General features: G+C 33.3%; 1 protein-coding gene across 1 annotated transcript in view; it reads right to left on the bottom strand.

Annotated features, from left to right (window-relative positions):
- LOC140449597 (lysosomal alpha-mannosidase-like) overlaps positions 1–24,579 on the bottom strand; it is a 42,581-nt gene that overhangs the window by 2,225 nt on the left and 15,777 nt on the right. The window contains exons 7-14 of the mRNA XM_072542819.1: positions 24,230–24,437; positions 21,887–22,083; positions 18,462–18,655; positions 14,004–14,529; positions 10,348–10,636; positions 7,149–7,290; positions 5,502–5,620; positions 171–320 (exon numbers count right to left, since the gene is read on the bottom strand). Coding sequence (XP_072398920.1) covers positions 171–320; positions 5,502–5,620; positions 7,149–7,290; positions 10,348–10,636; positions 14,004–14,529; positions 18,462–18,655; positions 21,887–22,083; positions 24,230–24,437 — 1,825 coding nt within the window. The remainder of the gene's footprint in view (positions 1–170; positions 321–5,501; positions 5,621–7,148; positions 7,291–10,347; positions 10,637–14,003; positions 14,530–18,461; positions 18,656–21,886; positions 22,084–24,229; positions 24,438–24,579) is intronic.

Genomic DNA, 24,579 nt, shown 5'->3' with positions numbered 1-24,579 from the left:
GTGTAATGTCACTGATTAATGACTAAAGTTATGACCTGTATAATAAATACACCTTGTTAATATTACAATCAGCAGAATAGTGATCCCAATATTAGTTACAATTTATACATTTTATCACTGTTTCCAATTAATTTGTAATCACAATTGGATTTAAAAATTGCATACTGTACCTCTATATTAAATGTCGATTTTTTTGATAAGTTAGGATCTTCATTTTTCTCTAAAATATGCTCAAATCTCACCAGACAACTTCCGCTTGTCCATGGTTCTAAAGTTAATATGTTAACGTTTTCTGGAAGTTCTTCACTTAGCCCAGAATACTGAAATTAAAATTTGTTTAAATATATTTGGTGAAGTTTTACATCAAACAGTAGAAGTATCTGCATTTAAGTTTTCTCAAAAGTTATTATTAATTTCTGTGTGATAATGACTTTTGTAAGTAAATTATTTTGATAATTTTTCGACTGTTCTAACAACCATTCAAATTTCGTCATTTTGTGTCATGTGGAACAATTTCACCCAATCATGTCAACATTAGACTGATAATTGCATTCAGTGCAATTTTCAATCCCTATGACAACACGATCGAGTTTGACAACTTCATCCAAATAAATTTCAAAATGTCACGAATCTAATGTTAACTTAAATTTTAATAATTGTACTTTCACTGTACTTTTAATAAATAAATGTTTCGTTATGTTGAGTTATGATTTTTTTTTTCCAAAAATTATCCTCCGAATATCCCTCGGACATTAATGAATGCCTCATAATTTCATGACAAATTTCTCAAGCTCGTTGCTTGGTAACAGCACCCAGCCTTCGGCTTCGTGCTGTTACCAAGGAACGAGCTTTCGATTGTCATGAAATTATCTCGTCTGTTATCAATGTCCTAGGGATATTACTACTGATAAGTGTACTAATATTTATGGGTAAGTTATCAACATTATATTATACCAACAATTAAAATTATAAAACTGTCAAAAATACGTACAGAATATATTCGTAGAGGCAAATATCATTCAGTACCAAATATAGAAGCTTCAGAAGGTCATCAGATAACTGTTTTTGAAATAAGGAGTGCATAGAGTAAACTAAAAATTTAAATTTAGTTGCCCAATTTTTTAAAATTGCAATTAACGGCATATTATACTAGTCAGATAGATAATATGCTGAGGAAGTTGTAAGTAGATAAAGAGGCTCTAAGAATAATTAATAATTTATATTTATACCCTATTTATTTTACAAATTCCCAATCGTCAATAGAACCACGTGTAAGCCAAACAGGGTCGTACTAATGTACGACCTATGTATCATATGATTTTTAAAAATATTTACTTTTGAAACTGTTAGTGTAAGAATTTCTTGAAATTGAATCATTATATCACAATTTAACTAAACTCTAAAAAATAACACGACCAGTAAATAACTTAACAATAACTATAACATAAATATAACACAATATATTAACTTAAAAATCAACACGATACTATTTGAATTTAAAATGCCGGCAAGTTGGGATCTTTAACATGAGAATCTGTCTCGCCTAAGGTAATAAATTATATTTAATAGCCTCTTGACGAATGAGACGGCGAATATCAATACGTGCTCATGTTTACTGATGGGAATTTGGTAAACGAATGAACTTTAGAATAGAAAGCGAAACTACGGATTGAACACAATTCTTATAAGCGAAGTCACTCGCTTACACAAAAACGGCAATGTTTTTGGCAGATCTTGCGTTTCGTCGACTAATGAGTGTTGGCTGATTGTTCACTGAAATAATGAACTCAATTTTATCTACCACACTGTGAATAGTCCTTTTGGAAGGACGATTATGGCGACCTTAAAATGGGCTAAGCGCGATGAAATTTTTCCGAACAGAACACCCATTTTAATAAATTAGTTTTATCATTTGCGCGGTTGCTGCAGGCTTTATTCATCCATGGTGATTTGCTGAGATAGATAATAAATTATAGCCTATTTGACAGATGTAGCTTCAAAAAAATGAATGTTAACGACTGTTAAAATTTAGATGTTTCTATTGGAACACATATTACCTATTTACTATAAACCAAATAGTTATAAACAGTGGATGTGCCAAAAAGATAATGTTTTTTTGGAGGAAACCTCATGAAAATAAGGGTTTCCGTTGTATTCCTTACGAATACTCGTCAACTTGAAACTCATTGTCGTTAACTCATTGAAAAACTATCTTAACGTTTACAGAAATCGATCTATGAGTGAGAGTTTTTTAAAAATTTTGAATAACATCCTTTGTATAAAGCAAAGTCTGAATTTTTAAAAATATTAAAAGTGATATGAGTATTTGGGCAACATTTTATCTCGTCTAATACCAATATCGAGATCGATGTGAGAGATACGGTTTGTAAAAAGCCTAATTGTGCATAATTGGCGTATTCCCCAAAATAAACGATACTGAAAGTGAACATTTTATTAATTTTTTTAATTTACATGTTTAAAATATGTACTTTCCGGCGCAAACAAGCTATATAACGTTTCTGTAGATTATTTAACATACAACCAGATTTCTGGAATTGTTGCTGCTGTTGCTTCCCTTTTTTAGAATGTAAGATCTGATCGAGAAAGCATCCTTGATTATTGTTGGTAAGAACTGTTTTTAGACGACCGAAAGAGTTTTTGCGTTGACATAACACACTACCAAAGTTACGAAATTTGTTAAAGATTGCTAACACTTTTACTAGAGAGCCGCATTGTTAAGCACTTGTCGATATTTTTTAGAAACTTGTTTCAAACTTGAACCTTCGTCCATTTCCGTTTGAGCGGAAATAATGCTCTGTAATAAACACTTTCTATGTACTTAGCGGCAAGAACCATTTTCACGACTGTTTTAATACTAGAGTACTGTTAATATGACATATAAGTTAATGTCGTATGTAATATAATGTCGACAAATAAATACGTACTGAGTGCGCAATTTCGAAGCCGTCTCAATTTCGGTACTGTTTATGTTGGCGAATACCGATCATTGAAATACTTCCCTTGACAAATATGCACTATTAGGCGAGCGGTTTACCCCTATAAGCAGAGCATCAACCGACTAAAATTCTTTTTGCATTTCTAATGCACCAAACCTTTTTTATTCGATTCTATATATTTTTCCAAGATGAAATGTATTTTTTTTTAATTTTGTAAAATATTCACTTGTAAAAATCCCAAAAATCACTTAATTATTGATTTTTGGGATTTTTTTTCTAAAAAACTACTAAATGAATTGCAATTCTACAAATAGCTTTATAATCTTTAAACCGTCGAGTACAAGTTAGAATATTTTGACAAGGATAAATGGTTTCTATCTCGCTAAAAACGTGGACCCAAATATTTCGAATATGCCTTTCGAGAGTATCCCGATAAGCGTGTTATAGTAAATCGAATTTAGTTGAATTCATTGGAAATTATATTAAAAAAAATATCCATTTACCAATAGAAAGCAATAAAAAGTTGATTATTTCTGGTGCTTTCGAATCTTGAAGTAAAGCATATGTGATAGAAAATAATCAGTATTATGATTCAAATTTAGAATGTAATCACTTAGAAGCAGATACTAGGATTATTTTTCACGCTTTTAAATTACAACAGCAGCATTTGGATAAAAAATTCAAATTATTGTTAAATCTTCAGACCCAGATATATTTATTTGACTGTTATCTCATTATCATGATTTCACAAGTGAACCACTTTTATGGTTTCACACAGGAAATATTGTAAAAAATGTGGATCGTTCTCGATATATAATACCTGTACATCAAATTGCAAAAGAAATTGGAACAATAATGTGCAACAGTATCCTAATAATGCATTCTATAATAGGTTGTGATACCACAAGTTCATTTTATGATATGGGAAAAAAGAAGGCTTATAAAGCTTTGCAGAAATTAACTGATAGTCAATTGAAAAAATTAAGAAATTTGCCTACTTTACCTTTAGATGAAGGACTTACAGTTTTGACTCTATTTTTATCTAAACTGTATGACCCTCAAAATAAGTTTAAAAAATATCATGAATCCATAAATGAATTAAGATATAATATTGCATTAAAAAAAAATGCATCTAATGAAAAATTACCACCTTCGAAACCAGCATTATTACAACATTACTTAAGAGCAAAGTGGCAAATAAATGAATGGATTCAAGCAAAAAACAATATTATTTCATCTCTTGATCCATTAACCCATGGTTGGACATTGGAAAATAATTGCTTCGATTTTAATTATTTTGAAGGCGAAACTAGTTTAGATATGTTACAAAAATATTTCTGCTCATGTACCGGAAAATGTTCTACGAAAAATTGTAATTGTATTTCCCATAATTTAGAATGCTGCGCAGTATGTGCTTGTACACCAGAGAATTGTAAAAATGTTAAAGACGACTCTATTGAAGACAATGAAATCAGCTTATTAGATGGAAATCCTGTTGCTGTTGACGAAAATTTTCAAATTATTGACAATGAAAACGATGTATAATTAATATTATATTTTAATTTTATTATATTTTTCAATGAAAATTAATTATATATTGCTTAATGTAATTCACTGTAATAAAACATTCAATAATATATATTAAAAGAAAAATTACATTCTTATAGCATTGTAAAAAATTAATTTTAATTGTTTTAATTATAATATGTCTATAAAAAAATAATTAGAAATATCTTTTTTTTTAATAAATTGTACGTTATATTTGTATTGAATTAATTTTTTAAAATTAAACAAATATTTCTACGCGCTGCACGCCTGTATCACCGCAACCGCTGTACACACTTAGCGGTAGACTGCTCGAAAGGCATATTCGAAATATTTGGGTCCACGTTTTTAGCAAGATAGAAAAAAATTAACCCTGTCAAAATATTTTAACTTGTACTCGACGGTTTAAAGATTATAAAGCTATTTGTAGAATTGCAATTCATTTAGTAGTTTTTTAGAAAAAAAGTCCCAAAAATCACTAATTAAGGCATTTTTTCAACAAAAAAATGCAAATAACTCGAAAAGGAAGCATTTTTCGAAAAATTATCAAGAGAGAAAAAGTGTTTATTTTGATGAGATACACCTAAAAAAATTGATTCTGAAGCAATTCGGTAAAATTGCTTTTTTGTATAAGTTATTTGTTAATAACAATTGCCGGCCCATTTGTAAAATTTTTAAAAAAGTACATTTTATCTTAGAAAAATATATAGAATCGAATAAAAAAGGTTTGGTGCATTAGAAATGCAAAAAGAATTTTAGTCGGTATATTCTGTTTCTAAGCGTCTTTTGAGGGGTAAACCGCTCGCCTATATTACCGAATTATCGAAAGTTCTGTCGTAAGTTTGTTATTAAATTTGGAAAATATTCTAAATGGTATATTAATATTAAAATTTTTTTAAGAAGAGAGATTTAAGAATGTTAACTTATTTATTATTTATTATTTCTGGTGAAACTAGTAAACTTAATTATTACATTTCTAAAGTACGTCTTCAATTTTACCTGCAGATTCATGGATTTTTTCAATTCATCGAATGTTTGTTTGGTAGGCGACAATCCAATCCACGGTTGGCGAAGTTTCTTTTGAGCCAATATACGTTCCTGTCCAGCTGTTGTCCTTCCTAAAATTTTCAGCCGATAATATATATACATAGGTATATATATATATATATATATATATATATATATATATATATATATATATATATATATATATATATATATATATATATATATATACATATATATATATATATACATATATATATATATATATATATATATATATATATATATATATATATATATATATATATATATATATATATATATATTGTTATGTTTCTTCTTTCCCAACCAAAGAAAAATAAATAAAAAAATCCATCGAAATAAAATTTTAAGATATCAATATAAACAAATTGTATATAGTAATTTAAGATAAGATTTAGTGTAGATAAGAATAGAAATTAGGCTTTTCCAAAATCATGGTAAACACAATTTGAGCTTTTGATTGGACGGTCGTTTTTAAATGGGAATTTGTGAGCCGATCATGAGAACCGAAGAAGTCAGTTATAATTTGGTCATCGAAGGAAACAGTCATTTGTCTCAAGATAGGGTGTGGTTCGTGAGTTGGATACGGGCATTGTGAAAAGAATTGAATAGTTTTGCAGAAGGAGATAGCAAGTAGATTGAAAGAGGTCCTTGTATCTACCGTTGGCATTTTGTGAAGATTTGTGAAAGTAGTTTTACGGCATCAAGTTGACAAAAGGAGGTCTTTGTGTCATTAATAAGTAGTTGAGTTTTGCAGAGACGTTAGGAAGAAGCCAGGGCGCCATTTGTTATGATTGTTTATTTTGACTTTAATCTTAGTTTATTGAGCCAATAAAAATATATAACTTATTTGTTATCAAAAGTAAAATAAACTCCTTATATTACCTGTGTTCGATGGATTCAAAGATTTTCTAGTTGTCTTTTATCGGGATAGACAAACAAATTTCTATTCTTATCTACACTAAATCTTATCTTAAATTACTATATACAATTTGTTTATATTGATATCTTAAAATTTTATTTCGATGGATTTTTTTATTTATTTTTCTTTGGTTGGGAAAGAAGAAACATAACAATATATATATATATATATATATATATATATATATATATATATATATATATATATATATACATATATATATATATATATATATATATATATATATATATATATATATATATATATAGTAGAGTGGTAGAATTTAAGATAGAAACTTGAAGAAATGTAAATAAGGAAATCAAAATATATCATCACGTCATGTAAACAGAGATAGTATATGTCTTATACATCCCGAATGCCACGATTACAAGGACAATTAAAGCATTCAGGAGAAAAAATGTGAACAAGCACAATCAACATTCTAACAAGTTACATGAGAGATGTTTTGATAAATTTAAATTGCCTTAACATAAGATAAAAATTTTGACGTACACATACATAAAAATAATTTCCACACTGAAAAGAAAAACATTACACAATATTTATATTTATGCACATTTATTCTGAGAAATCCTCCAAAAAATCTATGAACTATAAACTGTGCTGTAAGCAAGTAATAGATATCTAAATGGATGTAAAAGTAAAACAAAACTCACCGTCTTTGTTTATTTTTTCTGTGTCGCCTATGACCAAATAATGTGAACCTCTGGCATACATTCCTAATTCTGGATCGAATTCTGTCTCAGAAAGAGGTTCGTCAACACCCTTGCCATCATCAAATACTGTTCGCCTGTGTATCTGAAAATATTACTAATAAATACTTCACATAATAAATACAATTTTTTTTTCGAAAGGATTGAAAATTAAAGGGAAAATTAGGAAAGGAGTCAATGGAAAAAAATACAAAATACCAAAAGATAATTATAGATCAAAAACCATGGAAAAGAAGTAGGGTTGAAAATATATTGGAAGAAAACAAAATGAAAAACAAAACTTATAAAAGGTACTTTTTATATTTCTTTAAACCGTTCATATGTAGTATCGGCAACTATTTTTATAACAAAATAGGTTGTAATTCTAACATGTATTTCTACAATCCTGTTGAAACGGACTCACATTTGCAACCCATTCATCATTTTAAATTTAAAACTACTCTTAAAATATAAATATCAAAATAAACAAACAAATAATTATATACAGTGTGTAAAAGCCAAATGGAATAAATTCATTATTTAGGTTACTGTACATATTTATAAAAATCCCGAAACATGTCAAATTTAAATTATAACTTGACATTCTTTAACGTGAAAATACAACCCCTACCTTCAACCTCCTTAGAATGACAGGTACAAACCCCAATTTTTAAAATAGGAAGTATAGGCTTGTGATATATCGTTTGAAAGGTCTTTTCATTCTCCATTCAAAAATGTTGTCGCTTTCAAGTTTATTAAGATTAATTAAAATAAAATAAATTAAAATCATGTGGTTACCGAAATTCGCTAAAATATACTCAAAACTTATTTTCCGTTTAGGTCTTGATAATGAGAAAGTGAACAAAAACCATAGCAATGTGGTTTTTAGATGGTAACCATTAAAAAACTTTAAAGAATTTCCGTGGAAACGTTATTTTAACACGTATTAGTAAATTGTTTTATTTAAGTTGACAGTATTTTAATTTAAGTAAAAAGTTCATTCAATTCAATTCTGAAAAATGGTTAGATTAACGGAAATGCATAAAATAACAGTTTTACAAATGATTGGTTACGGAGATAACACCTGAACACAACAGGAAGTAACTCGCCTATTTCATGAGAAATTTCCTAATTTACCGCCTATATCCCAAGGAACAATAAGTAAAATAAAGAAGCAGTTTCGCGAGTTTGGTCATGTAAGGCAGACAAAAAAAGCAGCTGCCAATGCACTGAGTGATGAACTCAAATGAGATGTGTTGCTTGAGTTTCAGGAAAATTCACATACATCGAGTACACAGGCATCCACTACATTCAATGCTAGCAATACATCGATAGTAAACATATTAAAAGAAAATAAATTGCATCCCTATAAGATGATACCTACTCAGGAGCTCATGGAAGACGATTTTGATAGGAGAACTTTTTTTTGTGAGCAAATTATGGACATGTTGGATAACAATATTATCCAATTAGAAGACGTTATGTTTTCTGATGAGTGTACTTTTTCACTTAACGGTCATGCTAAGGAGTCCAATAAATAATGAACAACTAACTCTTGGTGGACAGCAAATAGAGAGAGTGACAAAATATAAATATCTGGGAGCTTACATCAACACAGAATTAGATCCAGACCAAGAGATCCGGGTACGAATAGAAATGGCAAGGGCAGCGTTCTTAAAATTCAAACAATTGTTCTGTGACAAAAATCTGAATATTGCGCTGAGACTGAGGTTTGTTGAATGTTACGTCTGGTCGCAACTATTGTACGGGGTAGAAACATGGACACTAAAAGCGCAAATGGTTAAAAAGATTGAAGCCTTTGAACTTTGGATATACCGGAGAATGTTGAGAATCCCATGGACTGCCAGGGTCACCAATTAGGAAGTGCTGAGAAGAATGGGTCGAGACAAAAAATTGTTGAGAACGATAAAAATACGCAAGACTGCATACCTTGGACACATACTAAGAAATAACAAATATAGTCTTCTGCAGGTCATCATGCAGGGTAGAGTCGATGGCAAAAAGGGAATAGGTAGAAAGAAGAAGTCATGGCTGCGAAATATTCGAGACTGGACAAACATGACTGTAGACGAATTATTCCACGTTGCAAAAGATAGAGAAGCCTTTAAAAATGTGGTCGCCAACCTCCGTTAATGGGGACGGCATAGGAAGAAGAAGAAGGTCATGCTAATCGGCAAAATTGCCACTACTGGGCCACGGAAAATCCTCACTAGATGAGAGAAGAACACACTCAATACCCCCAAAAGGTTAATGTTTGGGCAAGGAGTGTAGGAAACAATATCATTGGTCCCTTTTTCATTGAGAGCAACTTGAATGGCAACAATTATTTGGCACTACTTCAAAATGATGTCATTCCAACGTTGGCAAATTTATATCCTGATCCAGGAAACCTTCAAGTTCCAGCGAATACGATATGGTTTCAGCAGGATGGAGCACCACCACATTACCAACTTAATGTCCGGCAGTACCTCGATACAATATTTCCCAATCGGTGGATAGGGAGGCGAGGATCGATTGAATGGCCAGCGCGATCACCCGATCTTACATTATTAGATGTGGGATATGTGAAGAGCCATGTGTACAAAACTAAACCTTCTGATTTAAATGACTTAAAAGAACGAATAACGCTTGCGATTAGGTCGATCACGCCTGTTATGTTAAATAATGTTAGAAGACAGTTTTATTTGAGATTAAGATGTTGCCAAGACGTTCGCGGTGAACATTTTGAACATCTACTTCAATAACATTCATAGTTATTTTTCGTGTTCTACATTTTATTACGTTTTGCATTACATTTTAGTTTTTGATTGTATTGTAGCGAATTTCGGTAACCACATGATTTTAATATATTTTATCTTAAGTAATCTTAATAAACTTGAAAGCGACGACATTTTTGAATGGAGAATGAAAAGACCTTTCAAACGATATATCACAAGCCTATACTTCCTATTTTAAAAATTGGGGGTTGTACCTGTCATTCTAAGGGGGTTGAAGGTAGGGATTGCATTTTCACGTTGAAGAATGTCAAGTTATAATTTAAATTTGACGTGTTTCGGGATTTTTTATAAATATGTACAGTAACCTAAATAATGAATTTATTCCATTTGGCTTTTACACACTGTATATAGGTACAAATACAAACCATCAACTCGATTTGATTATTCTCCACACTTGAACCACCTTGGGACCTGTCAGTTAGAACCGCCACCTCCACATGTTTTTCTTCATCTTTGATAACTATCTTTGAAGTTACTGGATAGTAGTTACTAGAGACTGGTTCCCAAGTAGTATTATAAGTATAGTCAGCCCGGTGGTTTTTAATCCGCTTAATAGTTTCCCGACCATTGGAGTCGGTGTAGAAGATATTTTGGTTATCAAAATCGTTTATGTCGAAACGGCTTATGACTTCTATACCACTGTATATGGTTTGTCTAAAATTAAAAAGGAGTTACGAAATAAAAGTATTTTGAAGATAATGATTAAATATTCAGTATAAACGAGAATGATTTATGAAAAGAGAAAGGTTATCAAAAGGATCAAGATATGTATTACAAATATGAATCTATATGACTGAAATAAGTATTTCCACCACCAGAGAAAAAACTCAATAGCTTCTGCTCGATTACATATACAGGCAAGATATTAACAAAAATAGTCAAATACATAAAAAATAGAGGGATAACCCCAGACTCCACAACAAACAAGGTAAATAATAGTCTCCCGTTTTATACCGCTGTCGCGGCTTTGGGAGTATAGCAGGGTAGTCTGCTATATCTAGGGCCTACGGTATACAAGGAAGGTAACATGGCCAGTGCTACGCTTCAACCGTCTATTATTACCCCTGGTTTTACCCAAGGTACTCATTTTTATTCAGGCTGAGTCGACCTGGGGCCTATAGACATTTTTAAAATGTCTAGATGTTCTTGCCGGCGGTGGGATTCGAACCCCGGACCACCGGCTTGCGAGGCAAGCATCCTACCGCTTGCGCTACGCAGGCCCCAACAAACAAGGTAAATACAATAAAAACAACAAGAGCCAAAAAAAAGCACTTAGTCAGAACATCTTATATCGGTCAAACTGGTAAAAATTTTATCAAACGGAGAGCAGAACACAAAAGGGTTTTCAATACCTATAAAAACAGATTCTATGTACACACTTAGCCTTCTAGACCATAATCACTCTAGAACGCATGCTAAAAATAGATCACTTAAGAAACAGCTATAGTGATAATAAATTTTGTGAAAGTTTTAAAAACAAAATTTTTGAGTGTTTTATTGTTAGATATTTAGAATTATGAAGGTAAATTCCCTAATTCTCTCTCTCTCTCCAATGGCGCTACAGCCCAAATCGGACCTTGGCCTCCTCCAAACTATGCCTCCAACCTTGTCGGTCCCGTGCCGATCTTCTTCAGGTTATCACGTCTAGCAAATTTTGCGCGTCCGCTGCCACTTCATCCTTCCATCTTTTCCGTGGCCTTCCTTTTTACTATCTTTTGTTTTGATTTCTTCCCAATGTTCTTCGGTGCCTAGACTGCCTGTATCTGTCAGTGTTTGTGTTATTTCTTTCTTATAGTTCTGTTTGACATCTTTTTGTTTCAATTTTTGTATATCTAGCTGTTTTGTTCTTTGTTCCTGTCTTTCCCTCCTATTTTTCTGAATTCTGCATCTGTATTTTATCTGTACTAGGATATGGTCAGATCCGCAGCATGCTCCTCTTCGGCTCTTCACATCTTGTATGCTTGTTACGGCCCGTTTGTCTATCAAGACATGATCAATTTGGTTGGCGGTTGTTTCTCCAGACATAATCCATGTCGCTTTGTGTATGTCGGGGTGTGGAAAACAAGTCGAACTTATGATCTTATTTTTTTTCTACTGGCAAAGTTGATATGTAATTCTCCATTTTCATTGGTATTTTGATGGAGTGAATGTTTACCAATAGTTCCTAAGAAATGTTCTTCTTTGCCTATTTGAGCATTCGTATCTCCTAGTACAATCTTGATGTCGTTTCTTGGTGAGCTGTCGTATATTTCTTCTAGCAGTTCGTAGAAATCTTCTTTTATTTCCATGCTATGATCTGTTGGGCAATGTTTGTTAATGATTGAGAGATTAAAGAATTTTGTTTTTATTCTTAGTTTACATATTCTCTCATTCACTGCTTTGAAAACTAATATGGCGTGTTTTATCCTATTGTCAACTATAAAAGCTACTCCGAACTCTTTCTTTCCGCTCCCTTTTCCGCTATATAGTATTGTATCGGTTTTTGTGTCTTTTATTCCCTAATTATCACCTAATTAAAGCGATATTTTCACAGGAGGCATTCTAGGACCCTTTTAGTATCTTCTTTATCCTTAAAACTATCTGAAACCAAACATACTATGATAGCAACATTCTCAGATGACACTTCAATACGCTCAGCTAAGGTGTACCTCTTCCTGGCATCTGAAGGCTTGCGGAGCCACGTCTATTCAAATTACCTTTACTACAAGAGGCAACAGATATCCTTAAGTCATCTTTAACAGTACATTAATTCCAATAAATTTAGAAGAAAAAAAACTGTAGGACTTCACTTAGACAAAAAGCTTATTTGAAGAGCACTTGTCAAGGTGAAAAAGCAGCAATTGGTCCTAAAAACTAGACAAATGGATTGAATTTTGCATAGATAAATAGCAAAAAGCACATGGCGAAAGAACATATCTTTTGAACTGGGGTGTTAGATGAGCTAATAGGGGAACTAACCGATAGTTTCAGGGTCACAAAGGGCGTGAGACAAGGCTGCATACTAAGCCCAATTCTATTTAACATCTATGGTGAATGGATAATGCGGAAAGCTACTGAGGACTGGAACGGTGGCATCACCATTGGCGGGAAAAAGATTTGCAACTTGAGATATGCAGATGATACTACTATCCTCGCTAGTTCTGAAGCTGAATTGATTCACCTGCTACAACGGATAGAAGACGTAAGCTTAACGATGGGCCTTAAAATAAATAGAGATAAAACGAGAATCATGATAATTGACAGAGCTAACAACAATCAAAATCATCTGGCCATGATAAACAATATCGCTGTTGTAGATAAATTTGTGTACCTGGGCTCATTAATAACCAACAAAGGAGGCTGTACTGAAGAAATAAAGCGGCGGTCAGCAATCGCAAAAAGCGCTATGGCAAAATTAACAAAAATTTGGAAAAGCCATGTAATAACTACCGATACAAAAATGAGACTAGTAAGAAGTCTAGTTTTTCCGGTTTTTACTTATGCATCGGAATGCTGGACCCTTACTGAGAAAGACAAAAAGAACATAGATGTATTTGAGATGTACTGCTGGAGACGAATGCTGAGAATACCATGGGTGGCCCGAAGAACAAATGAATCCATACTGGACCAGCTAAACATAAAGAAAAGACTAAGAACACAAATATCAGAACAAATAATAAACTATTTTGGACATGTCCTTCGAAGAAATGGTCTTGAAAAACTTACCATCCAGGGAAAAGTAGAAGGCAAAAGAAGTAGAGGTAGATCTCCCACACGATACACGGACTATATTGTTGCTACCATTGGCGCTCCATTGTCAGAATGTGCTAGAATGACAGAAGATAGAACAACTTGGAGGAACATTGGGAAATTTAACTAATATCTTCATGATATCACGATACCTGCATCAGGTTAACGACTAAGAAGAAGAAGAAGTTAGATGAGCTGGTACCATAATTCTCAGGAAAATATATGCAATCCAAAAATATTGGAAGCTTTTACCCAATTTTCACCTTGTGACTATTCTAATAAAAATACTTACGTGTCTATATTTCCCACCAACCAATCCAGTTCTATATGATTGTCATTTTTGTACCACCTAATACTTTGGTAAATATCAGCAATGTTAGTAATCCACTTTTGATGAACTTCTTCAACCAGTTTTCCATTGTACAAGCCAATCACTTCGACACTTTTAAGTTCTTCAGGTGTGTCTTTTGTAGGAGTGAAGACATATGCTCCAGATGTTGCATACTCCTTTTCGCCCATTCCTACACTAGATGTATAGTAATGAAAGTTTTGTTTTAATGTCAAGGATATGCCGTTTAGAGTAACGCTGCTAAGAAGGTTAGTCTTGTTATCTAATTGAAAACTAGTTAAATTTTCCAGGTTTGTTCTTTTTGTTTCCATAACTTCTTGCTTTTGTTTCTCGATATGGTAGATTTTTAAGCCGAGTGGTTTTATATCTCTGGCAGCAAAAACAAGCTCGTAGGCACTAGGAGTTTCATTTACAATTTTAACGAAGCTAAATGTACTAAGAGATTTTATCAAATCATATTCTTCGAGTCCTAGAAATATATCAAAGCATTAGATAAACAATAGATAAAAATAATAAAATAGAGACTGCTTCTTAGTAGTCAAACTTTAACAGATATTATGATATTATGACGTTATGAGGTAATAATGCCGATGGTCTTTCACTTTTCTTCAATTTTTTTTTTATTCTTTCACGCTTTAAACCATATCTTGTGAGGAATCTGCCCAGTGCTTTGAAAAGCGCGCCCAAAATATAATATTTTTTGAGAAAGTACTAGATAAGGAGACAGAAAAACCACATTAGTGCATTAAGCTGTCGTTGGGCTTAGGTTTATAAAAAAGATTGTCATGATACTAAGACATTTTTATTTACTTTTCTCTGCATTTTGGTAGGAAATCCATGCCTTTTTCAAGAAATAATATTGACTAAAAAACATTTTATCAAAGATGAGCCAACATCTTAAATTAAGTCTTAAATCTTAAAATAAACAACATATTAAATTTTAAAATACATTTTACATGTAGTGACTGTCTGTCCTATGCTTTTATTAATATTTTAATTGTTACATTTAATGTATACTTCTTAGCAACGAACTTTTACATGCTTGGTAAGTCAAAAGTTTCTCTTTTAAACCTTATCATATCTTTGATAAAATGTTTTTTAGTCAATATAATTTCTTAAAAAAGGCATGGATATCCTGCCGAAACGTAGAAAAAAGTAAATAAAAATGTCTTTGTATCATGACAATCTTTTTTATGAACCTAAGCCCAAGAAAATCTACTGAAGAACTAAGAAGTGACATTTTTGAAGAATATTGGGGACTAGGAAGTCATGAAAAGAGGCAACATTTTATAGCAAATTGTATCACGTCAGCCAAAGTTAAAACACATAAAAAAAGGCAAGTTCAAAGAAAAGAAATATAACTGATACCTATTTTTTTCAAATAAATGGACAGCGGCGTAAGCCTTGTAAACAATGTTTTCAATCAACTTTTGATGAAACTGATAAACTACAAAATACCCTGAGAAACAAATCGAGTGGTATAACCAGAATGTTCATGCAAGACCAAAGAGGAAAACAGAAACCTCCTAATAAAAACGTCTGACGAAATGTTATTGCTCATCTTAATTCATTTTCTAAATATGAAAGTCATTACACAAGACGGGTGAATAATAAATAGTATCTAAACCCAGATCTCAATTTGATGAAAATGTACCCACTTTGCAACCATACTTGAGATGTGAATTAAATATGAAAATTTATGGTATTAAAGACAAGCAAGAAATGAGCCAGTTGAAGATCTCTCAAACAACACACCACATTGATGCAGACTTAGCTTATAAATGTAAGCAGTTGGAAGAGAAGACCAAGCAAGACGCCTCCTTTATCTTTATCGTTTATGTCCTTCGCTTTTGATCTTCAGCAGTGCCTGAGAACGCTTTTTTTGAAAATTTCTGTTTCTTTTTATAAAAGAAAGTACTGGACTATAGGAAATTAATTTTTTCTTCAAACGTCAAATAATGATGACATTACTTATCTAACTTGATCCTGTCAAAGTTTGATGTCTCCGCCAGCAGCAGTTTTTTTCCCATTTCTTTACGGCGGAGGGAAAAATGTTGTCATGGCAACAATATGAAACATGTCACAAAGCAACAATACAAATGTCATTAACAACAATTAAACATCATTTTTATTTATAGTAATATTAAAAGTACAATTAGTTAATGAGGCATTTTCAAAATTGAAACCGTGCAAAAATATTCCCGACTCTTGATACGCATTGGTAATTGTTGATGATACTGATGGTCGAGAACAACTTTCAGCAATCATTCCCGATGTTGGCGAATCATGAGGGTTTAAAATTTTTTGAGCATTATCGTTCTTATTTCTTATTGAATCCTCTATATATCCTTCGGCAACCGTGCTTGATTTCCAGCCCCCATATCGTTTGAGGCATTCTAGATTTCCGCCTCCATCAATTAAAAGTGTTGCTGAAGTTCGTCATAAAGAGTGACCCGTGTATGCGCTTGCATCGTTTAAATTTAAATAACTAGCTACTTTTTGGGCTACTGCGCTGATCGAATGTATTCCCATGACGCTTCGGTAACACTTTCCATTTTGGTACTTGATAAAAAATCGGTTTTGTGTGAAATTTTCAGGCCGCAGTGATGCATACTTTTTATACAGTTTAATGTAGTTTTGACCAATTATCGTAAAAGATCTAATTTGTCGTGTTTTACTGTCTGGGATTTTGATAATTATTACATTTTCTTTATCCTCAATGTCCACAGTCTTCATTTTTACCATTTCGTCGCATCGACAGGCGCCGGTAAAACCCCAATTAACAAAACAATCTGAAATATTTTTATAATTTAGTAGAGTATACTACATGCTTTGCAATATAATTTTTTTTTACCTTTAATCCTAAATACAACTTATCTGGCGCTTCAAACAAAAATTTATCAAACTCGTCTTTAGTGAAAACTTTAGACTTCTTTGCAGTATATCCTTCGCTTGTTTTTTTCAGAAAGACACGTAACTTTAAAAATTTGCTTATATCCACATTTTTTCTAATAACTAACTCGGATTTTATCATAGAGTATCGTGACCACATTGTAGAAGATTTCCATTTATTTTCATTTTCCATTATATTAAAATATGCCAGTAAAACGTCTTCGGTAACTTGCCGTACTCCTCTTGTATCGCACCACTCTTGGAAGTGCTTGTACGCTAACCGATACTTTATTCCGGACTTGGAGGGCCCCAAACTTGCTACTGCATCATTAGCCGCGGACTCAATTTCGTTTAGGTTTTCCATTTTCGCACTAAATTTGCGCTTGCGGTTGCAACAACAATAAGCTGTCTTTAATAATTGCAAACAACTGTCAAACAACTGTAACCAGGGAGACGCAAATCCCACCGACGACTTAATTATTTTAATTTCTAACATCTAGACGACTTTGATAGTTGTCACAGTTAATTTCGAGTAAAAATAGCGTATGAATTGTACTATTTATGGTTGAAAATTGCTATGTTTGAAGAAAAAATAGTATACTTTATTCGGCAAAGAAGCGACTTTTCTTGACTTGCCCTCTATTACGCGCCTCACTTTGTTCGGCGCGTAATATCGGGCGCGTCAAGAAAAGTCATGCTTCTCCGCCTCATAAAGTAATATACTATTACTAGAAGTCGAAAAAGTGCTATAGAACTTAAGAAAAAATATGATGCGATAATACCTATAGCTTTTGAAAAAAAAAGCAACATCTTCTAGATCTCTTACCGCTCATACCAGAAGTGTACAAACAATTTTATCAAGAACTGCCAACTAAAAGTGTAAACGATATAGACACAGATTTAGAGGAGTTTATTTTTGATGATGAAATATAAATATTAAATGACAGTCACTCTTTTTTCCACGTAATATTCAAAATTAATCAGAGATGTATCTCATACATTTGGCAATTAGTAGAATAAATTTAGATAAACGTAAATACATTTTTAGAGATAAAAATTTCTTCATGTACGTCATCTGGTATTGGTATCTTCTAGTTATTGACCAATACCGAAACGTTCCTTTACGTATGTCTTTCACTTGTTAAGTTTGTATTCATTTTTATTAATGCAGTTGTTTTCTAACCCAGCCTAATATTTAACCTTGCTATAATAATAATACAATAATACAATGTAGTCTCCCGTTTTATACCGCTTCGCGACTTTGGGAGTATAGCAGGGTAGTCTGCTATATCTAGGGCCTACGGTATACAAGGAAGGTAACATGGCCAGTGCTACGCTTCAACCGCCTATTATTACCCCTGGTTTTTAAAAATGTCTAGTTGTTCTTGCCGGCGGTAGGATTCGAACTCCGGACCACCGGCATGCGAAGCAAGAATACTACCGCTTGCGCTACGCAGGCCCTGGCCCTGACCCCCCAACCTAGCTTAATAACACTAAAACAAAATTTACCATCTGGTCCATTAATAATATATTTTCCGTCTTCCACGGGCAGTCTGATATAATGCGTTACCTTCCATGCTAGTGGATTATAGACGGCGATGACAAATTTATCACTCTTTTGGGTAGTGGCACATATACTAAAATTGGTAAGAAGACAAGAACTCAGGTTCCAGTCCAATTCTGTCTTTACTTCAAGTAGTTCGCTAAAACAAAATACCTATTATTTATTATTAAGGCAGAGATAATTGGGCTATATCATATAACTGGAAGAAACAGTAACTAAAAATTGTGTCCGGCACACACATAAAGACGCGCGCCCGTTTAACCTTGCCCCTAAGGAACATGTGTACCATTGTACAGTGGAACCCACATATCCGAAGATCAAACCAGTCACACTTCGCTGGTACCTATCTGACCCCTAGAATTTTCCTCCACCCCTTTCCATCGTGTAACTTACATGGGTAGGCTTATGAACTAATCCCTTTTTTTGCATCCTGGTTAATGAAACTTCCTCTGTTTTTCTCGATTGTGGTTTACTTTATTGAATTAATTTCTGTTAACAATAAAATGGCAGAGCTAACAGAAATGGATTATCTGAGACGAAGCTGCGGTAGATCGAAACTGGAGAGAGCTACAAACGAACAAATAAGAAACGAAATGAAAATGGAGCGAAATATCAACTATGACATAGAACTAAAACAATTAATCTGGTTCGGACATGTTAAAAGAATGTTAGAGTACAGATGGCCTAGACAAGTACTGGAATGGATCCCTTCTGAAAGAAGAAAGAGAGGACGACCACGGAGAAGTTGGCGCAACGATATTGATTAAGCAATGGCGGCAAAAGACTTAGAAGAGGCAACTGCATATGACACAAAAAGATGGAAATTGGGGGCGACAGTCGTAATCAATCCGTTATTATATATTATATATAACAATAACATGGCTTAGGAACTTAAATACCTGAAGTTTATGTCTCTCTGTCCGAAATATTTGTGTGTCCGGTTCCTCCTAATTGACAAAATAAATTTTGTTCTTCTCACCGGCTGAGCATCAGAAAGGCCTGACCATCGAGCCAATGCTTGTCGTACATGACCTCAATGCTCAGCTTTTGTGCTTTAGGTCTGCGGGTTTGACCTGCTTTATAGGTTTATGTCTAGGCGGCAGTATAGGAGGCCTGACGGGACTCTTATACCCATTATGTGTGTTGTGAATATGAAAAAAAGTATTAGAAGTCACTTGATATATAAATTAGCGACATAACTTCTAGTAGAAGGTGTTTTTTAACGTTTTCAGTCGGTATTTTTGGTAAGCAATGCCTTTTTCTTCAGTGAGAGTCACGTGTTCCATTGCAATCCTGTCTTATTTTGCCAAGTCATGACTACTTAAATTCACGTTTCAGTGTCTTACTAGAGATCTGTTAAGACTTGTGTCATCGAATTAGTTTGTGAATCAACACCGCACGTCTACTCTGCATTCCGTTCAGTTTGTATTCTGCTAAGTTATGGCTAGTTGACTCCACCACCCACTGGCAGTGTGATAAGACCTGTTTCGCTGAACTAGCCCATAACTCAGCAAAACACTTTCGCTCTGCTCGCCATCCTCGTCCTAAACTGAATCTAGGCGGAACAACGGCAGTGCAATTTTTTTTCAACGTCTACTGCTGCTTCCATTTGACTATTGTGTAGCTATCTCAGTCTTCATTTTCCTTCTGCTAAACCTCCCTATATCCAGCTATTTGTTCCTTGGGCCGTTTGTGTATTGTCCTTATATTTTCATTATAGTTCATCATGTCCTGTTGAGATGGTTTCTTAGGTTATTGAATATCTTATAGGTCTTCTCATCTTAGAATCCTTCTTTGCTGTGACTCCCTATATACGTACCTTAACGGTACATATTTAGGTATCCCCACGGCTTCTCTGATTATGTAGTTTTAAACTGTTTGGATTTTTTTTCTTCCTATTGGTTTTATAGGTATGTCCCCATGCTGCAGAAGCATATGTCAGTGTTGGCAAGATTATGCTGTTTCCCGTTTTGATTTTGGTTTTAAACCTCAGTTTGCTTTTTCCGTCTATTAGCCAAGGGAGTTAACTCCTAAGTGCTTTAACTTTGTAGGCCGTTTGGTTCACATGTTCTGTGAACGCTTTGCCCCGTGTAACTCCAAGGTATTTAGCTTGACTGCTCCACCCAATTGGGGTGTTGGCTTTCCTTATTTCACTGTCCACTTTACGTTTCCTTTATTGTTTAGTGCTATTTGTACTTTATGTACCATATTTGCAGTCGTTTCGACTTATCGGTCGGTAGTTTTGTGGAAAAGACTCATTTTACCCCGTTTTCCAAACACAATTATATAAAGCTCCTTCCATCTTTTTGGGAAATATCTTAAGCGTAGCATGTTGTTTATTATACTTGTTATGTAGACAATTGATTTCGTCGGCAAGCTGTGTTGGTGATGTAATCTGATGCTGGTGCTTTCTTTACGTTTATCTTTTTATTCTGTTCAGGGAAAATATGTGTTATAACTTTTCTGCCCCTTCTTGTTCTTAGATTTCTGGCTCTTCTTCTTCCCTCTTCGGTTAAATCTAAGTCTTCGTTGGGTTGGCAGTTGTTTTTGCATCCCATTTCCAACGTATCCTTCACGACTTCTGCTTTTTCTTCCTTGGTGTATACAATTCCGTTTTTCCATGTAGTGGTGGAATTGGTTTCTTGTCTTGTCACAGTATTTTTAAAATTTTACAGAACGCAGATTAATTTGAATTTAGCTCTTGGATGTAGTTGTCCCAGCTTTGGTCCCTTGGGTATTCCAACTGTCTTTTGACTTAATTGTGTCTGTTGAGTTGCAAAATACTTTTGAGTATGAAAAAAACAAGAAATCTACCATACTTGAAAATTAAGTTGTTCAGCTCTCATACATTTTATAAACGAAACTCAAGGCAAAAAAAAGTAAAAAGATAAACATTTTGTTCATATATAAACAAAAGAAGGATAAATAAATAAAGAGAAATTGTTTAGTAACACAATAATGTTTTGCTCTTGTAGATTATTGACTTTAAATGCCATAGATTTTATCCTTTGGTCAAAATTTTTATATTAAATTATTTATACAATAGATACAGTTTGGAAATAGCTCTTTGTAGCTCACTTTTAAAAATCTATAATCAGTGGCGGATAATAGACCAGATCTCCAGATAGTTTAATATAACTAAAAGACGCCAAGTACAGAGATCTTTCGTTACAAATGAAGATATAAAGGGGATTGGAAAGTATCCAGATTATACCTATTATTCTGTCTTTTATTGGTGTACGTTCAACTGCTTAAAACATCTAGATGTGTAAATAAATTTTTAATAATGCTCCAACATACCAGATCACTAAGGGTTAACATGTTAAATTTTACAAAAACGTTAATTAGAAAATAGAAATAAGTCACTAACCTTATTATTTCAGTAAGTGGTTCTTCTGTTTTTTTAATAGCAGCGGTTAAGGTTCTGACATAATCATTAGTAACAGCTTGAGTTGCAGTACCGGTTATTGCATCATGATGTTGTAATGTTCCTAAAGCTTGTTTAAGATGCATTAAATTCTCATCATAACCTCTTTTGGAACTAAGTGCATATAACTGTTTACTTGCCTGGAATTGTAAAATTAATATATTTTTTATTATAATAGTAATTATTTTGGCTTGTGCGGTACTCCTTCAAAAGGTAGGTTACCTAAAGTTTGCTCTTAATAAATCTATGCAGATATCGGCAACATTATCAAGTAATTTTTAAATGGCAAAGTAATCACAACAAGATCAAATTGAATGGGCTATCAAAAGCTGAAGTCAAACAAATTTTCTAAAGAGGATGACACCTTTGCAATTTTGCAACATCAGGGAATTAATACACCTCTTCTTCTTCTTCTTAACGTGCCATTTCCGCGACGGAGTTTGATGTGCGTCCGTACCATTCTGGTACGGACTGATTAGTGGGTTATGGTCTGATGTAACATCTGCTGCTGGATATGTTTTAACTGATTTGATAGTGTTACGATATCTCTCTTTAATAATTATATAATCGATTTGATTTCTTACCACTTTTTCCTGTTTATCTGCTGGTGAGTGCCATGTATATTACCGTCTTATAGGTAATTTAAAGAACGTGTTTGTGATTATTAGGCTTTGTTCTTGGCAGTATTGTATTAGACGATCTCCTCTATCGTTACGTTTCCCTAGTCCTTGATCTCCCATTATTGTTCCAGCTCTTCCCTTGCCGACTTTTGCATTGAAATCGCCTATAACTACCGTGATTTCCTTGTTCTTTGTCATTTTCAGTGCAATTTCAATTTGTTAGTAGACTGTTTCTACTTCAACTCCTATCTTCAACTTAATATCTCACTCAGCAAAAATATTTAAGATTAATGTTGAATATGTTGCTTTTGTGAGTCCAGTACAATTTAGGTAAACAGAAATAAAAAAGAGACTAACTAACAATCAGTTTATTCTGCCACGGATGACCGGTTTCACATATTACAATTTACTATGCATCCTCAGGTCTATGGTATGGCAGATATTAAATGCTGAAATTACAATAACGAATATTAGGGTGCCGTCTGGTACAAAATATATATACTTTTAAAACTGAACATAAATAATATTGGCAATATTGTTATATATTTTGTTCCAGGCAGCACGCTTATACTGCTTATTGAAATTTTAGCATTTAATTTGCTATACTGGAGACATGAGGATGCATAGTAAATTGTTGTATGCGAAACCGGTTGTCTGTGGAGTGGCGTTTTTCATCGACGCAGAGAAATAGAAAATACGTAATAGACAAAGACAAAATATAAAGACGGGAACCAACACAACGTGGAATACCGTTTTTCTTTCTCAATATTTGTGGTTCACGATCCTTGGATAGGACAGAAATGTGTATTTATGGCCCACATGTAATGTGCTCCTGTTTGTCGGTAAATCAGCACAGTTCAAAGACAATCGGAAGCTGATGCACCGCATATCCAAGCTTCCAAGTGGCTAGAGGAGTTACGATCAGTGTCGTGGTAATTTTACTATAAAGTGGTCTAACGAAGTTGTGTTGCACTTTTTATTATTGTATAAATTACCCAACTTGTAAAATTTTTACCAGCAATACTGGTGGACAAAACTAACCTAAACCCTGATCTTAACAGGACATGTTTTATTGCGGTAGTTATCAAAAAGTAAATTTATCAATTTCACACTAACATGGGGTGCCATCCGTGGTCTCTTTTTTTTTTCTTCTTTTTCTTTTTTTATGTAGACATGACACTGTCTGTTTTTTATTGTGCCTTCAGTAAGATGTCGTTTCATCGTTTTCTTGGTCTTCCTGATCGTCTTTCTATTGGGGAACCGTCTCCTGCCGTCTTTACTACTCTATTTTTGATCATTTGCCTTATATGATCGTTCCTTTCTACTCTTCTATTTCTTTCTACTTTCCTCTCTATAAGTGGTTCTGTCGCTGTGGTAATTATGTTATTTTTGAGATTTCAGAGCTTTCTAATATTTCATTCTCAGCAATCTTCTCTGATATTCTTTTTCTGTATAAGTATTCCCTGGATTCCATATTTAGTCCTTCGACTCATTTTTGTTTGTGTTGCCGCTCGTCTCTTAAGTGTGAAATATTTCATGATTATTCTTCTCCTTTTTTTACTGAATATGTTTTCTGTTCCTGTTTGCCGACGTGAACCTGTCTAATTCCGGCTTTATAGTGTCTTTAAAAAAAAACAACAACAAAAAATTTGAACAAAATTTTTACCTGAAGTATATTGTTTCCGTCCCTTTCAAACCTTTTCAAATTGGTCCTGGAAGTGAAATAACCCGCCCAAAAAGCATGGTTGTAATCACTGTATGGGAAGAAGTCATCAGTTTTTAGTGTTAAATTTACATTATCATCGTGCACACTCTTCATATAACAAGATGGCGTAGAATAAATCAAATTGTACTTCGTATGATTTTTAAAACCCCTAAAATATTGTAAATAAAAAAATAGGATAGTCGTAAAATTTCGTAACAAAAACATAAAAATTTAATATACAAATCATTTCGGTTTTTTATTACAGTGTACCAACATTTTTTACTCCGAGTAATTTCAAAACATATCGATTT

The sequence above is a fragment of the Diabrotica undecimpunctata genome, chromosome 9 (genome assembly GCF_040954645.1).
Source record: "Diabrotica undecimpunctata isolate CICGRU chromosome 9, icDiaUnde3, whole genome shotgun sequence".
NCBI classification, from domain to species: domain Eukaryota; kingdom Metazoa; phylum Arthropoda; class Insecta; order Coleoptera; family Chrysomelidae; genus Diabrotica; species Diabrotica undecimpunctata.
The sequence above is the reverse complement of the archived record's forward strand: the minus strand, read 5'-3'. Positions and strand labels throughout refer to the sequence as shown.